At 43.5% G+C, this 17,622-nt stretch overlaps 2 protein-coding genes across 6 annotated transcripts in view; one reads left to right on the forward strand and one right to left on the reverse strand.

The window, feature by feature from the left end:
* Positions 1-17,622, forward strand: part of CA4 (carbonic anhydrase 4) — a 311,698-nt gene that overhangs the window by 143,186 nt on the left and 150,890 nt on the right. The window lies entirely within an intron of this gene.
* GGNBP2 (gametogenetin binding protein 2) overlaps positions 1-17,622 on the reverse strand; it is a 52,642-nt gene that overhangs the window by 9,495 nt on the left and 25,525 nt on the right. For 2 of the 5 annotated variants that reach the window (XM_050764595.1, XM_050764597.1), the window contains 4 exons: positions 16,929-17,054; positions 16,721-16,834; positions 3,868-4,077; positions 2,644-2,818 (listed from right to left, as the gene is read on the reverse strand). In XM_050764595.1, coding sequence (XP_050620552.1) covers positions 2,644-2,818; positions 3,868-4,077; positions 16,721-16,834; positions 16,929-17,054 — 625 coding nt within the window. The remainder of the gene's footprint in view (positions 1-2,643; positions 2,819-3,867; positions 4,078-16,720; positions 16,835-16,928; positions 17,055-17,622) is intronic. The other 3 variants (XM_050764596.1, XM_050764599.1, XM_050764598.1) reach the window with 3 other exon arrangements.

Consider the following 17,622-nt stretch of genomic DNA (forward strand, 5'->3'; position numbering starts at 1 on the left):
ATTGGTCAGAACTTCGTTTTTTTGTTTTGTTTTGTTTGGTTTTTTTGTTTTTGTTTTTGAGACAGAGTCTCGCACTGTCGCCCAGGCTGGAGTGCAGTGGCGTGATCTCGGCTCACTGCAAGCTCCGCCTCCCAGGTTCACGCCATTCTCCTGCCTCAGCCTCCCGAGTAGCTGTTATTACAAGCACCCGCCACCGTGCCTGGCTGATTTTTTGTACAGACGGGGTTTCACGGTGTTAGCCAGGATGGTCTTGATCTGCTGACCTCATGATCTGCCCACCTCGGCCTCCCAAAGTGCTGGGATTACAGGCGTCAGCCACCATGCCCGGCCCCTGTGTTTTCTATATACACACTCCTATTCCAAACCAGCAAGATTCTAGTTTTAAATTTCAGATTTTTTTGTTTTTTTGTTGTTGTTGTTGTTAAGACAAAGAGTTTCACTCTGTCACCCAGACTGGAGTGCTGTGGCACCATCTCGGCTCACTGCAACCTCTACCACTCAGGTTCAAGTGATTCTCCTGCCTCAGCCCTCCAAGTAGCTAAGACCACAGGCGTGCGCCACCACGCTGGCTGATTTTTATACTTTTAGTAGAGACAGAATTTCACCATGATGGCCAGGCTGGTCTCGAACTCCTGGCCTTAAGTGATCCGCCCACCTTGGCCTCCCAAAATGCTAGGATTACAGGCGTGAGCCACCATACCTGGCATAAATTTAAGAATTTCAACAAAGCAAACGTAAACATACCATTTCCTCATATAACGAAAAAACTATTTAACCTGATTAGATGATCTAGTCTCTGAAGGCACAAAAATACAAAGAGAAAAAGAGTAACGAGCCGGGCACGGTGGCTCACATCTGTAACCCAGCACTTTGGGAGACCAAGGCAGGTGGATCACAAGGCCAGAAGTTCCAGACCAGCCTGACCAACATGGTGAAAGCCCCGTCTCTACTAAAAATACAATTAGCCACAAGGCTGGGCACAGTGGCTCATGCCTGTAATCCCTGCACTCTGGGAGGCCGAGGTGGGTGAATTACGGGGTCAGGAGATAGGGACCATCCTGGCTAACTCGGTGAAACACTGTCTCTATTAAAAATACAAAAAATTAGCCAGGCGTGGTGGTGCACGCCTATAATCCCAGCTAATTGGGAGGCTGAGGCAGGAGAATAGCTTGAAACCGGGAGGCAGAGGTTGCAGTGAGCTGAGATCACACCACTACACCACTGCACTCCAGACTCAGCAACAGAGCGAGACTCTGTCTTAAAAAAAAAAAAAGAAAGAAAGAAAAAGAAAAGAATAAGAAATGTGAAATGTGTTCGCCAACTACTACAAACCTCCTCAGACTCCTCAGAACCGGGTACTTAAAAGTTCATGGATGAGCTTCTGGAATTTATACTTTTCATCCTATTCTCATTAGGGACCAATGACCCAGTTTTTAAAGGGTTACAACTGTGCTCTAGTATATATAAAATACTTAACAGCTTAACGTATGCTCTATAGATAATAAATTTTTTAAAAAGTTAGCAATTTACAAGCATTGAACCCAATACTTGCATTACAAAGCACCTTCAGTGTGCTTCTAAAAAGTAGTTCTTATACCATGGCATTCACACAGCATTTACTTCATACTATTGGACATTAATAGGCAAAACGAAACTCACTAAAGGTTTTAACATTTCCTGCTTAATCCTTGGCTGCATTTAACTTTTCACTAGTTATTTATTCATTTTTTGTTTTTGAGACGGAGTTTTACTCTTGTTGCCCAGGCTGGAGTGCAATGGCGTGATCTTGGCTCACTGCAATCTCCACCTCCCAGGTTCAAGCAATTCTCCTGTCTCAGCCTCCCGAGTAGCTGGGATTACAGGCACATGCCACCACGCCCGGCTAATTTCTGTATTTTTAGTAGAGATGGGGTTTCATCATATGAAATGACTGGTCAGGCTGGTCTCAAACTTCTGACCTCAGGTGATCCGCCTGCCTTGTCCTTCCAAAGTGCTGGAATTACAGGCGTGAGCCACCACACCCAGCCTCACTAGTTATGTTTCATAGCAGCATCTTGTTAAACATCTTCAGTTTTCTACTCTGAGAAAGTCTAAAAACCAAGGCTGGCAAAGTAACAGGATTAAAAACATTTTTTTAAATCCATCAACTTCTTCTAAATCCCAGTTCCCCAGACCACCACCACTCCAACCCAAAACCATGTAATGATATCCAGCCAAAGCCATGAAGCTCTATCAGTGATGGACAGTCCTTTGAGGCACTGGTGGCTTACATTAAGATTCAGTCCAGGGGCCGGGCGCAGTGGCTCAAGCCTGTAATCCCAGCACTTTGGGAGGCCGAGATGGGCGGATCACGAGGTCAGGAGATCGAGACCATCCTGGCTAACACGGTGAAACCCCGTCTCTACTAAAAATACAAAAAATGAGCCGGGCGAAGTGGCGGGCGCCTGTAGTCCCAGCTACTCGGGAGGCTGAGGCAGGAGAATGGCATGAACCCGGGAGGCGGAGCTTGCAGTGAGCTGAGATCCGGCCACTGCACTCCAGCCTGGGCGACAGAGCGAGACTCCGTCTCAAAAAAAAAAAAAAGATTCAGTCCAGTAACGTGACTAAGCAATCTTAGACACTGGAACAGCCCACTGTTCTTACCTCAAAACTCTTGCGTAAAGCATCAACACCAAGATAGAAAAGCATCTGCCACGTCTGCTCTTCTGCCCGTAGTTTTTGCCAGATTCGATGCAGTCTTTCATAAAGATGAATTCCCAAGCAGGTCAGAACTTCTTCTTGAGCTATATCTATTGTCTTTGCATGCCTTTCTCTTCGCCTATACAAGGGAATAATCACACATTAATTCCCAATATCTTTAACTGAAACAGTGAAAGATGGATAACATAGCTGCAAGTTCAGGTTTTAAATACAATATGCTTACCTAGTAACAAGACAGTTATACATTTACACTCGTGTATATGTAGATATACAAGCACGCATGTCTACAACCAACGAGAAATACACATGCAAGTAGAACTTAGTCCTCGTATTGCTAAAAATAAAGTAATTCAGGAACTGGCTCTAAAGAGATGGGTTTTAGGGCACAAAGCAATCACATGAAAGTGTCCAGCTCACAGTAGACACAACAATTCCTTTTTCTTTCCAATTATAGCAAAACATTTTTTCCTTCATTTGGTTTTTTGTTTTGAGGGGGAATGGAGAAAGGCAATGCCAAAGTGATTCAATCATGGGCAAGAATCCTCCAGGCTAGTCTTTACAAGTGTTCACAGAACTTTGGCGATAAAAAAGGCCTTTGTATTCTAGCAGAAAGTAGGCACTCAAATGAGGGTTGATACCCTAAACAGAAAAGGAAATGAATTTGATTTATTCTATGAACATCATCATCTGATTTTATTTTTACAACAAAGAGATAATACTTTAGGTTTCTATGTAGTAATGATAATATAATACACGCAGTTCATGAATTACATTCAATAAGGCATTTCTTAATCCCCTACTGCAAAGATCTCACGCAAAAACCATTATTGTGAATAAAATTTACACACGATAATGCATGGATAGAGGGAGAAAAATCCCTTCTAATCATTTTCAAATGAAAATGATAGTCTGTAACAATGAAAGCCAAAAAAGCCTGCCTCCCTTCAAGCAAGAACTAGCAGAGGACTGAACCAAACACCAGAGAACAGTTTTTCCCTATTTTCAGTCAATTAAGAAATGCATACTTTAAAGAGAAGCAAAATCTTTACAGGGCATACTTTAATTTATACATACATCATATGTACTGAGGCAGAAGGTGATGAAAATAAACTTTCAGTAATAAAATGAAGCAAAGCGCTAGATAGCCCATTCTAGCAAATTACATACTCATACCCTCCTGCGAACTCTGGCTCAGCACGACCCAAAAGATGTGCAATGAAGTCTGTTTCACAGCAAACATGAATGTGTCGCTCATGTGGACAGCACCGCAAGCCTTCATAAAGTGCAGCACAGTAGCCCTTTTCTTTGCTGCAGTCGAGTTCACCAATAAGGATATTGTATGCTCGGAGGACTTTATTTTTGCAATCAGTGCAAAACCTGTTGAAAAGAAAAACCTCAAAATTAAGAACCGGCTGTGCAATTATCTCATGTGGCATATAACAGTATACTAGATGATGGCACTCTCTCCCATCTACAGCATCCAAAAAAAGCCTCCATACACACATTTAAAACACATGCATGTAAGGTAAATACAAATTTAAGGATTGCATGAATACAGACAGATCTTCACTGGCAAATGATTTTTAAACTAGAGAAACACATAGCCTAAAAGAATGAGGCAGATACATACCTATGATTTCATAAAATGCATGCCCAGAAAGTATTAGTTGCCAAGAACTAGCATGTCTCCACTTCAAAAGCTATTTGCACAGGTCAGAAATAAAACAATAGAGGCAACAAACCAATGACTCTTGATTGGTTTTTTCTCTCTCCTTCCAGCCTTTGAAAACAGATGGTCTCTTCAGCCAGTAGACCTTGACTCCAATTTCTATTACAACATTTTAATATTTCACTAGCTAAGCATTTGAGGATGGGGTAGGCGTAGGGGTCGGGAGAAGAATGGGAAAGCAGTACACGTATTTTTAAATTTTCTGATTATTTCCAAAATGCCAAATTCTTCTAAAAAATGCCTATTTCTCAATAACAGACATAATATAGACAAAACATACATGGAAACTGGTTTAAACTTAAGTGTATAGTATATACTGTGACAAAAGTATAGAAGGGTTTGTGAATGTAGAGAAGAAAATTTATTTTAGAAACCAAATATCAATCAATCAGAAAGAAAGAATAGAGCCTGTTTTCTTAATCTTTTAATTCCTGGAACAAGAAGAACTTGGTCAGGTGAAAAAGCCACGCTCACAATAATAGTAACTGGCTAAGAAGATTAGTTAGGTGAAACAAGGAAATTTTGATCTCTTTGATTTAAATTCATCTCCCAAATGAGCTCATCTATGCGTATGGCTTCAAGTAACATGTCTATAAAGATAATCTGTGACTCTACAGCTCCATTCAAATCTCTGCTATTGCCTGAGGGCCAGACCCATATTGAAAAGTGACAAGACATGACAGATGTCCAACAGGCAACACCTTAAACTCACTGTCCAAGGGTAACACTGCTCTATTCCTATGTTCCTTCTCAATCCCTGTTAAGAACATCACCATTCACAGCCATTCAAAGTCACTCAGGCTGGAAATCTGAGTTAATTCCAACTTCTCCCTAGGTCTTCCTATTAAGGGTAGGGCCAACTAGTATTCATTCTTTCTTATTTCTCCTGTAGGTCCCTATTTTCAATTCCCTCTGGCATGGTTTAAGTTGCCTACTATATATATATATATATACACACACACACGTTTTTTGTTTTTTGTTTTTTTTTTTGAGACAGAGTCTCTCTCTGTTGCCCAGGCTGGAATGCAGTGGCGCCATCTTGGCTCACTGCAACCTCTGCCTCCTGGGTTCAAGCGATTCTCCTGCCTCAGTCCCCCGAGTCACTGGGATTACAGGCACCCACCACTACGCCCGGCAATTTTTTTGTGTTTTTTAGTAGAGAAAGGGTTTCGCCACGTTGGCCAGCCTGGTCTTGAACTCTTGACCTCAGGTAATCCACTCACCTTGGCCTCCCAAAGTGCTGGGATTGAGCTACCGCACCCGGCCCTTTTTTTTTTTTTTTTTTTTTTTTTTTTTTTTTTTGAGGCGGAGTCTTCACTCTGTCGCCCAGGCTGGAGTGCAGTGGCACCATCTTGGCTCACTGCAAGCTCCGCCTCCCGGGTTCGCGCCATTCTCCTGCCTCAGCCTCCCGAGTAGCTGGGACTACAGGCGCCCGCCACCGCGCCCGGCTAATTTTTTGTATTTTAGTAGAGCCGGGGTTTCACCGTGTTAGCCAGGATGGTCTCGATCTCCTGACCTTGTGATCCGCCCGCCTCGGCCTCCCAAAGTGCAGGGATTACAGGCGTGAGCCACCGCGCCCGGCCTTTTTAAAGCTTCTTAACTGACTTTCCTGTTTCCACTCTTCCTAGCATTGATGCATCTCTTACACCAAAATAATTTTTCTAGCACGAATCTGATTATCTGTGTCTCAGCTTAAAAACCTTTCACCTGGCCAGGCGTAGTGGCTCACGCCTGTAATCCCAGCTCTTCGGGAGGCCGAGGCAGGCGGATCACCCGAGGTCGGGAGTTTGAGACCAGCCTGACCAACATGGAGAAACTCCGTCTCTAGTAAAATACAAAAATTAGCCAGGCGTGGTAGCGCATGCCTGTAATCCCCACTACTCTGGAGGCAGAGGAAGGAGAATCGCTTGAACCCAGTAGGCGGAGGTTGCAGCGAGCCGAGATCACACCACTGCACTCCAGCCTGCGCAACAAGAGCGAAACTCTGTCTCAAAAAACAAAACAAAACAAAACAAAAACTTTTCAGTTGTCCCTATTATTAATACTTCTGATTTATGCTCTTCTTCGTGTTTTGTTTTTTTAGACGGAGTTTCACTCTGTCACCCAGGCTGGAGTGCAGTGGGGCGATCTCGGCTCACTGCAACCCCCGCTCCCCAGGTTCAAGCGATTCTCCTGCCTCAGACTCCTGAGTAGCTGGGATTACAGGTGCCCACCACCATATCTAGCTGATTTTTGTGTGTTTTCAATGCAGACAGCGTTTCACCATGTTGGCCGGGCTGGTCTTCAACTTCTGACCTCAAAGTTACTCACCTGCCTCGGCCTCCCAAAGTGTTGGGATTACAGGCGTCAGCCACCACGCCCGGCCTAGACTTCTTACTATAGTATTTACTCTTCTATAGCCATGTCTTTATTTCATGCACACACATTTTGCTGGACCAATAGTAGATAACGATTTTTTTTTTTGGTCTTTTTTTTTTTTTTTCCTTTTTGCGGAGAACAGGGTCTCATTATATTACCCAGGCAGGTCTCGAACTCCTGGGCTCAAGCTATCCTCCCGCCTCTGCCTCCCTGAGAGCTGGGATTACAGGCGTGAGCCACCGCGCCCAGCCAGATAACGATTTCTTAAAATGAAGATATGGACTGGATACAGTGGCTCACATCTGTAATCCCAGCACTTTGGGAGGCCGAGGAGGGTGGATCATCAGGAGTTCGAGACCAGCCTGGCCAACATGGTGAAACCCCGTTTCTACTAAAAATACAAAAATTAGCTGGGTGTGGTGGCACACACCTGTAATCCTAGCTACTCAGGAGGCTGAGGCATGAGAATTGCTTGAACCTGGGAGGCAGAGGTTGCAGTGAGCCAAGATCATGCTATTGCACTCCAGCCTGGGTGACAAAAGCAAAACTCCATCTCAAAAATAAAAAAATGAATATATGTTAAATTAGAGGCTCTAAGTCCACTTGGTAAACAGAGGCAATAATACTGACAAATAATGTTAAATTATTTTATTTCACTGAAGTTTTAAATATGGGCAAAAAATACACAAAAATTAACACAAAATGGATTAAAAACCTAAATGTTAACATCTGAAAACCATAAAACTCCCAGAAGAAAACATAGGGATTCTTCATGACATTGGACTAAGTGATGATTTCTTGGCTATGACACCATAAGCACACATGCACAACAAAAACAGACGCTTCTCTGAGAAAACACCAAATGGTGGATGACGCTGGTGGCAGCCGGCGAGGGTGGAGCCTGGGAAGGGGAAACGTAGTGGCTTCCGTGGAGGTTTCAGCAGTGGCATCCGAGGCCGGGGCCGGGGCTGAGGTCATGGAACTCATGGAGGCAAGGCCGAGGATAAGGAGTGGATGCCTATCACCAAGCTGGGCCGCCTGGTCAAGCACATGAAGATCAAGTCCCTGGAGGATATCTACCTCTTCTCCCTGCCCATCAAGGAATCTGAGATCACTAACTTTTTCCTGGGGGCCTGCCTCTCTCAAGGACGAGGTTTTGAAAATTATGCCAGTGCAAGAAGCAGACCCACGCCAGCCAGTGCACCAGGTTCAAGATGTTTGTTGCCATCATGGACTACAATGGCCACGTTGGTCTGGGTGTTAAGTGCTCCAAGGAGGTGGCCACGGTCATCCGCGGGGCCATCATCCTGGCCAAGCTCTCCATTGTCCCTGTGCGCAGAGGCTACTGGGGGAACAAGATCAGCAAGCCCCACACCGTCCCTTGCAAGGTGACAGGACACTGCGGCTCTGTGCTGGTGCGCCTCATCCCTACGCCCAGGGCACTGGCATCGTCTCAGTGCCTGTACCCAAGAAGCTGCTCACGATGGCTGGTATTGATGACAACTACACCTCGGCCAGGGGCTGCACTGCCACCCTGGGTAACTACACCAAGGACACCTTAGATGCCATCTCTAAGACCTACAGCTATGTGACTCCCGACCTCTGGAAGGAGAATACATTCATCAAGTCTTCCTGTCAGGGATTCACTAACCACCTCGTCAAGACCCACACCAAAGTCTCCATGCAGAGGACCCAGGCTCCAGTTGTGGTTTTTATACAAGAAAAATAAAGTGAATTAAGCCTGAAAAAAAAAAATACTACAGTCGTGTCACTTAACAATGGGACACATTCTGAGAAATGCATTGTTAGCTATTTTATTGCTGTGTGAACATCAGGGTGTACTTACACAAACCTAGGTGGTATATATATTTTTTTCACATGGAAAACCAAATGTCCCAACACTATTACTGAATATTAATCATTTCCTCAACTTGATCTGAAATGCCATACAGCAGGTTTCTATATGCAGTATGCTCCATTATAATCTTATGGGCCCACTGTCATGTATGTGGTCCATCACTGACCAAAATGTCATCATGTAGCACATGACTGTACATTAAACTTAAAAACTTCAGCACAGCAAAGATGATCAACAGAGTAAAAAGGCAACCCAAAGAATGGGAAAAAATATTTGCAAACCATATATTGAATAAGAGGTTAATAGCCAGAATATAAAGAACCACTATAACTCAATCACAAAAAAATAGCCTAATTTAAAAATGGGCACAGCTGTGATCATGCCACTTCACTCCAGCCTGGGCAACAGAGCAAGACCCTATCTCAAAAAAATAAAATAATTTAAAAGTAAATAAATAAATGGGCAAAGCAGGAATAGACATTTCTCCAAAGATTATATACAAATGGCCAGCAAACATATGAAAAGATGCTCAACATCACTTATCATCAGGAAAATGCAAATCAAAAACACAATGAGATATCACCTTAAACCAATTAGAATGACCGCTATCAAAACAACAACAAATAACAAGTGTTATCGAGGATGTGAAGAAATTGAAACCCTTATGCACTGTTGGCAGGAATGTAAGACGGTACAGCTGCTATGGAAACCAGTATGGAAGTTCTTCAAAATAAAACTACCACACAATCCAGGAATCCCACTTTTAGGTATATATCCAAAAGAACTGATACCAGGATCTTGAAAAGATATTTACACACTCATGTTCATTGCAGCATTATTGACAACAGGCAAAATGTGAGAGCAACCTTAAATGTCCATCAATGTATGAATGGATAAAGAAATGCGAATAGCCAGGTGTGGTGGCTCACACCTGTAATACCAGCACTTTGGGAGGCCCAGGCGAGTGGATCACTTGAGGTCAGGAGTTCGAGATCAGCTTGACCAACATGGTGAAACCTGTTTCTACTAAAAATACAAAAATTAGCCGGGCATGGTGGTGCGTGCCTGTAATCCCAGCTACTCAGGAGGCTGAGGCAGGAGAATCGCTTGAACCCGGGAGGCGGAGGTTGCAGTGAGCCGAGATCAAGCCACTGTACTCCTGCCTAGGCAACAGAGCAAGACTCCGTCTCAAAAAGAAAAAAGAAAAAAGAAAAAAGAAATGTGAATAATGTCACAGATACTGTGACACTGCCCATTTTTAAATGTCACAGTATTGTGACATTTTTCAGCTTTTAAGGGGGAATCCTGTCATAGGCTACAACACAGATGAATCTTAGAGATATCTAAGTACTGTCTTAGATAATGGCTAAGTAAAATAAGCCAATCACAAAAATTCAAGTGCTATATTATTCCAATTACATGAGCTATCTAAAATAATTAAACTCAGAAAGAAGAATTGTGGTTGCTAAGGGGTAAGGGGAGAAAAAAGGTGTTGTTCAATGGGTACAGTTTTAGTTGAGATGAAAAAGTTGTAGAGATTTGTTGTACAACAATGTGCATATAGTTAACAATATTGCAATGTACACTTAAAAACTGTTTAAAAGGTAAATTTATGTTTCATGGTTTTTTTTTGTTTTTTTTTTTGAGACGGAGTCTCACTCTGTTGCCAAGGCTTGAGTGCAGTGGTGCAATCTTGGCTCACCGCAAGCTACACCTCCTGGGTTCACGCCATTCTCCTGCCTCAGCCTCACGAGTAGCTGGGACTATAAGCGCCTGCCATCACGCCCAGATAATTTTTTTTAAATTATTTTTAGAAGAGACGGGGTTTCACTGTGTTAGCCAGGATGGTCTCAATCTCCTGACCTCGTGATCCGCCCACCTCGGTCTCCCAAAGTGCTGGGATTACAGGCGTGAGTCACCGCGCCCAGCCTGTTTCACATTTTTTGAGACAGGGTCTCACTCTGTTGCCCAGGCTGGAGTGCAGTGGCATACTCTTGGCTGACTATAGCCTCAACCTACCTAGTAGGCTCAGGTGATCCTCCCCGCCTCATCCACCTGAGTACCTGGGACTACAGGTGTGTGCCACCACGCATGGCTAATTTTTGTATTCAGTGTAGAGACAGGGTTTTGCCATGTTGCCCAGGCTAGTCTTGAACTCCTAGGCTCAAACAATCCACCCGCCTCAGTCTCCCAAAATGCTGAACTGTGAGACACCGTGCCTAGCCTCATTTTGTATTCTTTTAAAACACACACACACACACACACACGTGGAACAGAAAGTCTCTCCCTTAGGAGAGAAAAAACAGACACAGAAATAACAACAAATCCTTTCACATTTTCAGGTTATGAACAGCAAGTTCACATTTTCAGGTAATTAAATGGTCAAATGTCAAAGAGAACAATAATAAACCTGAAATATTTTCCCCCTATTTTACTGCTTTATACTCTCAGAGTAGTTTAATATATGTTTGATTGTACAACCATAAGCGTAAGTAAATAGCAAATTAAAAATAGGATATAAAAGCTGTAAAAGAGATTTTTTCCCATTTGCAAAAGTAGCATTGCATAGGAATTTTTTAAATCTTTTTTTTTTTGAGACAGAGGCTCAGTCTGTCACCCAGGCTGAAGTGCAGTTGCATGATCACGGCTCACTGCAGCCTCAGCCTTCCTGGGCTCAAGTGATCCTCCCACCTCATTCTCCCAAGTAGGTGAAACTACAGGCGTGTCACCACACCCAGCTAATTTTTTAATTTAATTTTTTTTTTTTTGAGACAGAGTCTCGCTATGTCACTCAGGCTGGGGTGCAGTTGCACGATCACGGCTCACTGCAGCCTCAGCCTTCCCGGGCTCAAGTGATCCTCCCACCTCATTCTCCCAAGTAGGTGAAACTACAGGCGTGTCACCATACCCAGCTAATTTTTTTATTTTGTTTATTTATTTATTTTTATTTTTATTTTTTTTGAGACAGTCTCGCTCTGTCACCCAGGCTGGAGTTCAGTGGCACGAACTCGGCTCACTGCAAGCTCCACCTCTTGGGTTCACGCCATTCTCCTACCTCAGCCTCCCAAGTAGCTGGGACTACAGGCACCTGCCACCACACCTAGCTAATTTTTTGTACTGTTAGTAGAGACGGGGTTTCACCATGTTAGCCAGGATGGTCTCGATCTCCTGACCTCATGATCAGCCCACTTCGGCCTCCCAAAGTGCTGGGATTACAGGTGTGAGCCACCACACCTGGCCTATTTATTTTTTGTGTGGTTTTTTTTTTGAGACAGAGTCTTGCTCTGTAGCCTAGGCTGGAGCACAATGGCGTGATCCTGGCTCACCGCAACCTCCTCCTTTCAGGTTAAGTGATTCTCCTGCTGCAGCCTCCTGAGTAGCTGGAATTACAGGCACACATCACCAAGCCCGGCTAATTTTTGTATTTTTAGTAGAGACGGGGTTTCACCATGTTGGCCAAGCTGGTCTCGAACTCCTGACCTCGTGATCCACCCACCTCTGCCTCCCAAAGTGCTGGGATTACAGGAGTGAGCCATCGCACCTGGCCTTTATAAATGGGTCTCCCTATGCTGCCCAAGCTGGTATTGAACTCCTGAACTCAAGTGATCCTTCTGCCTTGGCTTCCCAAAGTGTTGGAATTATAGGTGTGAGCTACAATGCCCAGCCTTAAAAAACCTTTAAGGCAGAGGTTTCAGTTTATTAACACCTCATTTCTAATGATGTTCTATCACTTCTCAGCCTTTTGACTAAAATCAAGTGTAGTATCTGACAATGTTCTACCATAAAACTTTTTTAGTCAAATTAGCCAGGCGTGATGGCAGGCACCTGTAGTCCCAGCTACTTGGGAGGCTGAGGCAGGAGAATGGCGTGAACCCAGGAGGTGGAGCTTGCAATGAACTGAGTTCGCGCCACTGCACTCCAGCCTGGGTGACAGAGCGAGACTCTGTCTCAAAAAAAATAAAAATAAATAAATAAATAAACAAAAAATAAAAAATAAAAAAATTAGCTGGGTGTGACACACCTGTAATCTCACTCTGTCACCTAGGCTGGAGTGCAGCGGCACAATCTTGGCTCACTGCAACCTCTGTCTCCCAGATTCTAGCAATTCTCATGTCTTAGCTTCCTGAGTAGCTGGGATTACAGAAGTGCACCATGCCTGGCTAATTTATGTATTTTCGGTAGAGATGGGGTTTCACGATGTTGGCCAGGCTGGTCTCAAACTCCTGGCCTCATGTGATCTGCCCATCTCGGCCTCCCAAAGTGCTAGGATTACAGGCATGAGCCACCATGCCCGGCCTCTACCATAATTCTTAACCGGCTGAATAGTGTTATCAAATCTTTATTATGAATTTTTTTTTAAAAAAAAAGTAGATACCACCAAAAAGGTAAATTATTTAGGTATTTATAGATCATTTTAAACTGATTATACCCCCCAAACTCAAATTGTACCTACAATAAGAACTGGAAACACAGGAATAAGGACTTGCAAATCTGTCATGCAAACATTCTCTGATGTGCTTAACTATGTGCCATGTACTGCTCTAAACAAGCATTACTATGTATCATCCCCACAACAAATTTAATTTAATCCTACAATAAATCCTGTAAGATCAGTACTCTCATTATTTTTGTCTTTTTTTTTTTTTTGAGACAAGGGTCTCACTCTGTTGCCCAGGGGGGAGTTCAGTGGCACAATCATAGCTCATGATAACCTCGAACTCTTAGGCTCAAGAGATCCTCCTGTCTTAGCCTTCCAATTAACTCAGGCTACAGGCACACCACCCTCCAACCGCACCCCCTACCCTACTCTGTGAATTTGGTTATTTATTTATTTTTGAGACAGAGTCTCGCTCTGCCACCCAGGCTGGAGTGCAATGGTGCGATCTCGGCTCACTGCAACCTCTGCCTCCCAGGTTCAAGCGATTCTCCTGCCTCAGCCTCCCGAGTAGCTGGGACTACAGGCACTCGCCACTACGCCCAGCTAATTTTTCTAATTTTTGTGGAGTCGGGGTTTCACCATCTTGGCCAGGCTGGTCTGGAACTCCTGACCTCAGGTGATCCACCCACCTCAGCCTCCCAAAGTGCTGGGATTAGAGGCATGAGCCACTGCGCCAAGCTGCTAATCTTATTTTAATTTTTGTTATTTTTGAGATGGGGTTTCACTCTGTTGCCCAAGCTGGAGTACAGTGGTACAGTCATGGCCACTGTGATTATGGTGCACCATCAACCTCTTGGGCTCAAGTGATACACTCTAACCTCAGCCTCTCCAGTAGCTAGGACCACAGGTTTGTGCCACCATGGCAGCTAATTTTTCTGCTTTGTTGTAGAGACGGGGTTTTACCATGTTGTCTAGGCTGGTCTAAAACTCCTGGGCTCAAACCATCTACCTGACTTGGCCTCCCAAAGTGCTGGAACTACAGGTGTGAGCCACCATGCCCAGCCTGTTTGTTTTAAAGAAGAAAAAAATTGAGGTGCAGAAAAGTCAACTAACTTGTACAGCTACAATTAGTAGAATCCAGATGCAATACAATCTCCCTAAATTCATCACTCACTGCTTTAATTAATCACTCTCAACCATACTTTCTCACTACCATTAAGATATTTATAAAATGGACTAAAATCCATCTAAAAATGCTAAAACATTAACCATAAACATAGGAAAATCTACAAAACCATTATAGGAAACTCCAAAACATGCGCTCTAATAACTTGTCATTTATCACCCACAAAAACTATCTTTTGGATCAACTCATATTTAAAGAGGAAGGATATATGTTTTATGTCTGTATAGTCCCTGCAAAACTCCAAATAAGTGGCACATTCTCTTTTTTTTTTTTTTTTCGAGACGGAGTCTCACGCTGTTGCCCAGGCTGGAGTGCAGTGGCGCGATCTCGGCTCACTGCAAGCTCCGCCTCCCGGGTTCCCGCCGTTCTCCTGCCTCAGCCTCCTGAGTAGCTGGGACTACAGGCGCCCGCCACCGCGCCCGGCTAATTTTTTGTATTTTTAGTAGAGACGGGGTTTCACTGTGGTCTCGATCTCCTGACCTTGTGATCCGCCCGCCTCGGCCTCCCAAAGTGCTGGGATTACAGGCTTGAGCCACCGCGCCCGGCCCACATTCTCTACTCTCTTGGGCATAATCCACCAAAAAGGCAAAGAAAGAAAGCTTTTGAGAAAAGAAAAACACCAATAAACTTGGTATGCGGGTGAAGTCATTAGCTTACTGCCACATAAAGTAATGACACCAGTTTTTATCATTCACTTGATTTTTAGAGGCACTCCCAAAATAATTGAGTATATGTATCTCAAAGTCAAAGGACATACAACCACAAACACAACATGTAACAAATTTAAACAGTAGAACCGCCCCAAGAATACCATCTCTAGATGGCTCCCTTACCAGTTTCTTTTTTTTTTTTGAGACGGAATCTTGCTTTGTCAGAGTGCAGTGGCACAATCTTGGCTCACTGCAACCTCTGCCTCCTGGTTTCAAGCAATTCACTTGCCTCAGCCTCCCGAGTAGCTGGGACTACAGGTGCTTGCCACCACGCCTAGCTAACTTTTACATTTTTAGTAGACACGGAGTTTTGCCACGTTGGCCAGGCTGGTATCGAACTCCTGACCTCAGGTGATCCACCTGCCTCAGACTCCCAAAGTGCTGGGATTACAGACGTGAACCAACACGTCTGGCTCACCAGTCTCCTTTTCTACTGCACTCTCCTTATTAATTTCCAAATGTTAATGACACTTAGAAAATTCCTTTGTAGGCCAGGCGCAGTGGCTCACGCCTGTAATCCCAGCACTTTGGGAGGCTGAGGAGGGTGGATCACAAGTCAGGAGATTGAGACCATCCTGGCCAACATGGTGAAACCCCGTCTCTACTATAAATACAAAAAAAAAAAAAAAAAAAGAAAAAAAAAAAATTAGCCAGGCATGGTGGCGTTTGCCTGTAATCCCAGCTATTCAGGGGGCTGAGGCAGGAGAATCTCTTGAACCAGGGAGTCGGCAGTTACAGTGAGCCGAGATTGAGCCACTGCATTCCAGCCTGGCGAAAGAGCAAGACCCTGTCTAAAAAAGAAAAGAAAAGAAAATTCCTTTGTAAAAGTAGTGTTCTATAAAGAAAAATCTGAACTTACTTTTACAGTAACGAAACACATGAATACCAACTCTCTTTTGGGGTCCTGACAATGACAGAAGAAATACTTCAAATATTAAGTAAAAAGCTACTAATTTAATATTGAAAATGCTATCGTAGGCTGGGCACAGCTCATGCCTGTAATCTCAGCACTTTGGGAGGTCGAGGCAGGTGGATCACCTGAGATCAGGAGTTCGAGACCAGCCTGACCAACATGGCAAAACCTGGTCTCTACTAAAAATACAAAACTTAGCCGGGCGTGGTGGCATGAGCATGTAGTCCCAGCTACTCAGGAGGCTGAGGCAGGAGAATTGTTGGAACCCGGGAGGCTGTGACCGCAGTGATCCGAGGTCTCGCCACTGCATTCCAGCCTGGGTGACAGAGCGAGACACCATCTCAAAAAGAAAAAAAAAATTACAAAATAGGAGATGCTGGCTCAACACAAGAAGGCTAACCCTGAGAGTCATCCCATAAAGCAATTGTCTTGGCCAGGCGCAGTGGCTCATGCATGTAATTCCAGCACTTTGGGAGGCTGAGGTTGGCGGATCACAAGGTCAGGAGACTGAGACCATCCTGGCCAACATAGTGAAACCCCATCTCTACTAAAAATACAAAAATTAGCTGGGCATGGCGGCATTTGCCTGTAATCCCAGCTACTTGAGAGGCTGAGGCAGGAGAATCTCTTGAACCTGGGAGGCAGAGGTTGCAGTGAGCCAAGATTACACCACTGTACTCCAGCCTGGCAACAGAGCTAGACTCCATCTCAAAAAAAAAAAAAAAAAAAAAAAGGAACTGCCTACTCTAACATTAAGCTCTGCCTAGTGCCAAGTATTAAAGGGAAGGCTAGAATGCTATTATACAAAGGAGGTCAGTGACAGGCCATTTTAGGTGACTGACAGATAAGGTACCTTCCACATTAAACTGGAACAACCATCAGACTTACCTGTGTTTTCGTAGATATGTTTCTAGCGTTTCTAAAAGACAACTTGAGTCAATTAAAACTACTTCATCCCTGCATTCCTGGGACATTAGTTCCCATACATCCATCCAACAACCTCTGTAAAAAGAACAAATATTAATGAAAAAGGAGAATACAGAAGGGTAAAACATTAAAAAAACAAAAAACAGAGTAAAGTATTGCTTGATTTTACCTGGCTGTTCCCTGGAAAGGTCCATAATGGAAAATGATCCTACACTTGCTGTCCTTCCTGTGGTCTTCACTACTTCTCTTATCTGTACTTAACTTCTCTGAACTGACACTGCTACTGCTCCCTTCACTGTAGTATAGTATAGTACAAAGCTTAGTGACACTGAGATAATCTGAAGAAATAATTTCTATAGTCTAAATTAAAATCATGAACACTTTAATGATTAAGATATTAGAACATGTTTACAAATTATATATGATTACATACTCATTATATTAATATAATGTTCATTTAAATGTGTGCTCATATCTTTATATAAAAACTTCTGCTTGATATCAAGTTTATCTGATACAATTTAACAACATTTGTAGTTATCAAGACAGCAACTGGTTAATAAACTAAGTATCCTATGAGCAAATATTGTTGGAATGTTCTCAAGTTAAAATGACTGAAAAAATTATCAAGTATTTTCCCTTATAAACACAGACCAATCTTCCACAAATAGAAAATTCTAAAAAGTTTTTATCTACTTAATGAGATCATCATCAATTTTGGTTTTTTTTTTTTAACTTTTATTTTGTAGACACGAGGTCTCTGCTGTGTTGCCCAGGCTGGTCTCAAACCCTGACCCCAAGCCATTCTCCCACCTCAGCCTCCCAAAGCACTGGGATTACAGGTGTGAGCCGCCACGCCCAGC

This window comes from Macaca thibetana, chromosome 16 (assembly GCF_024542745.1).
Source record: "Macaca thibetana thibetana isolate TM-01 chromosome 16, ASM2454274v1, whole genome shotgun sequence".
Lineage (NCBI taxonomy): Eukaryota > Metazoa > Chordata > Mammalia > Primates > Cercopithecidae > Macaca > Macaca thibetana.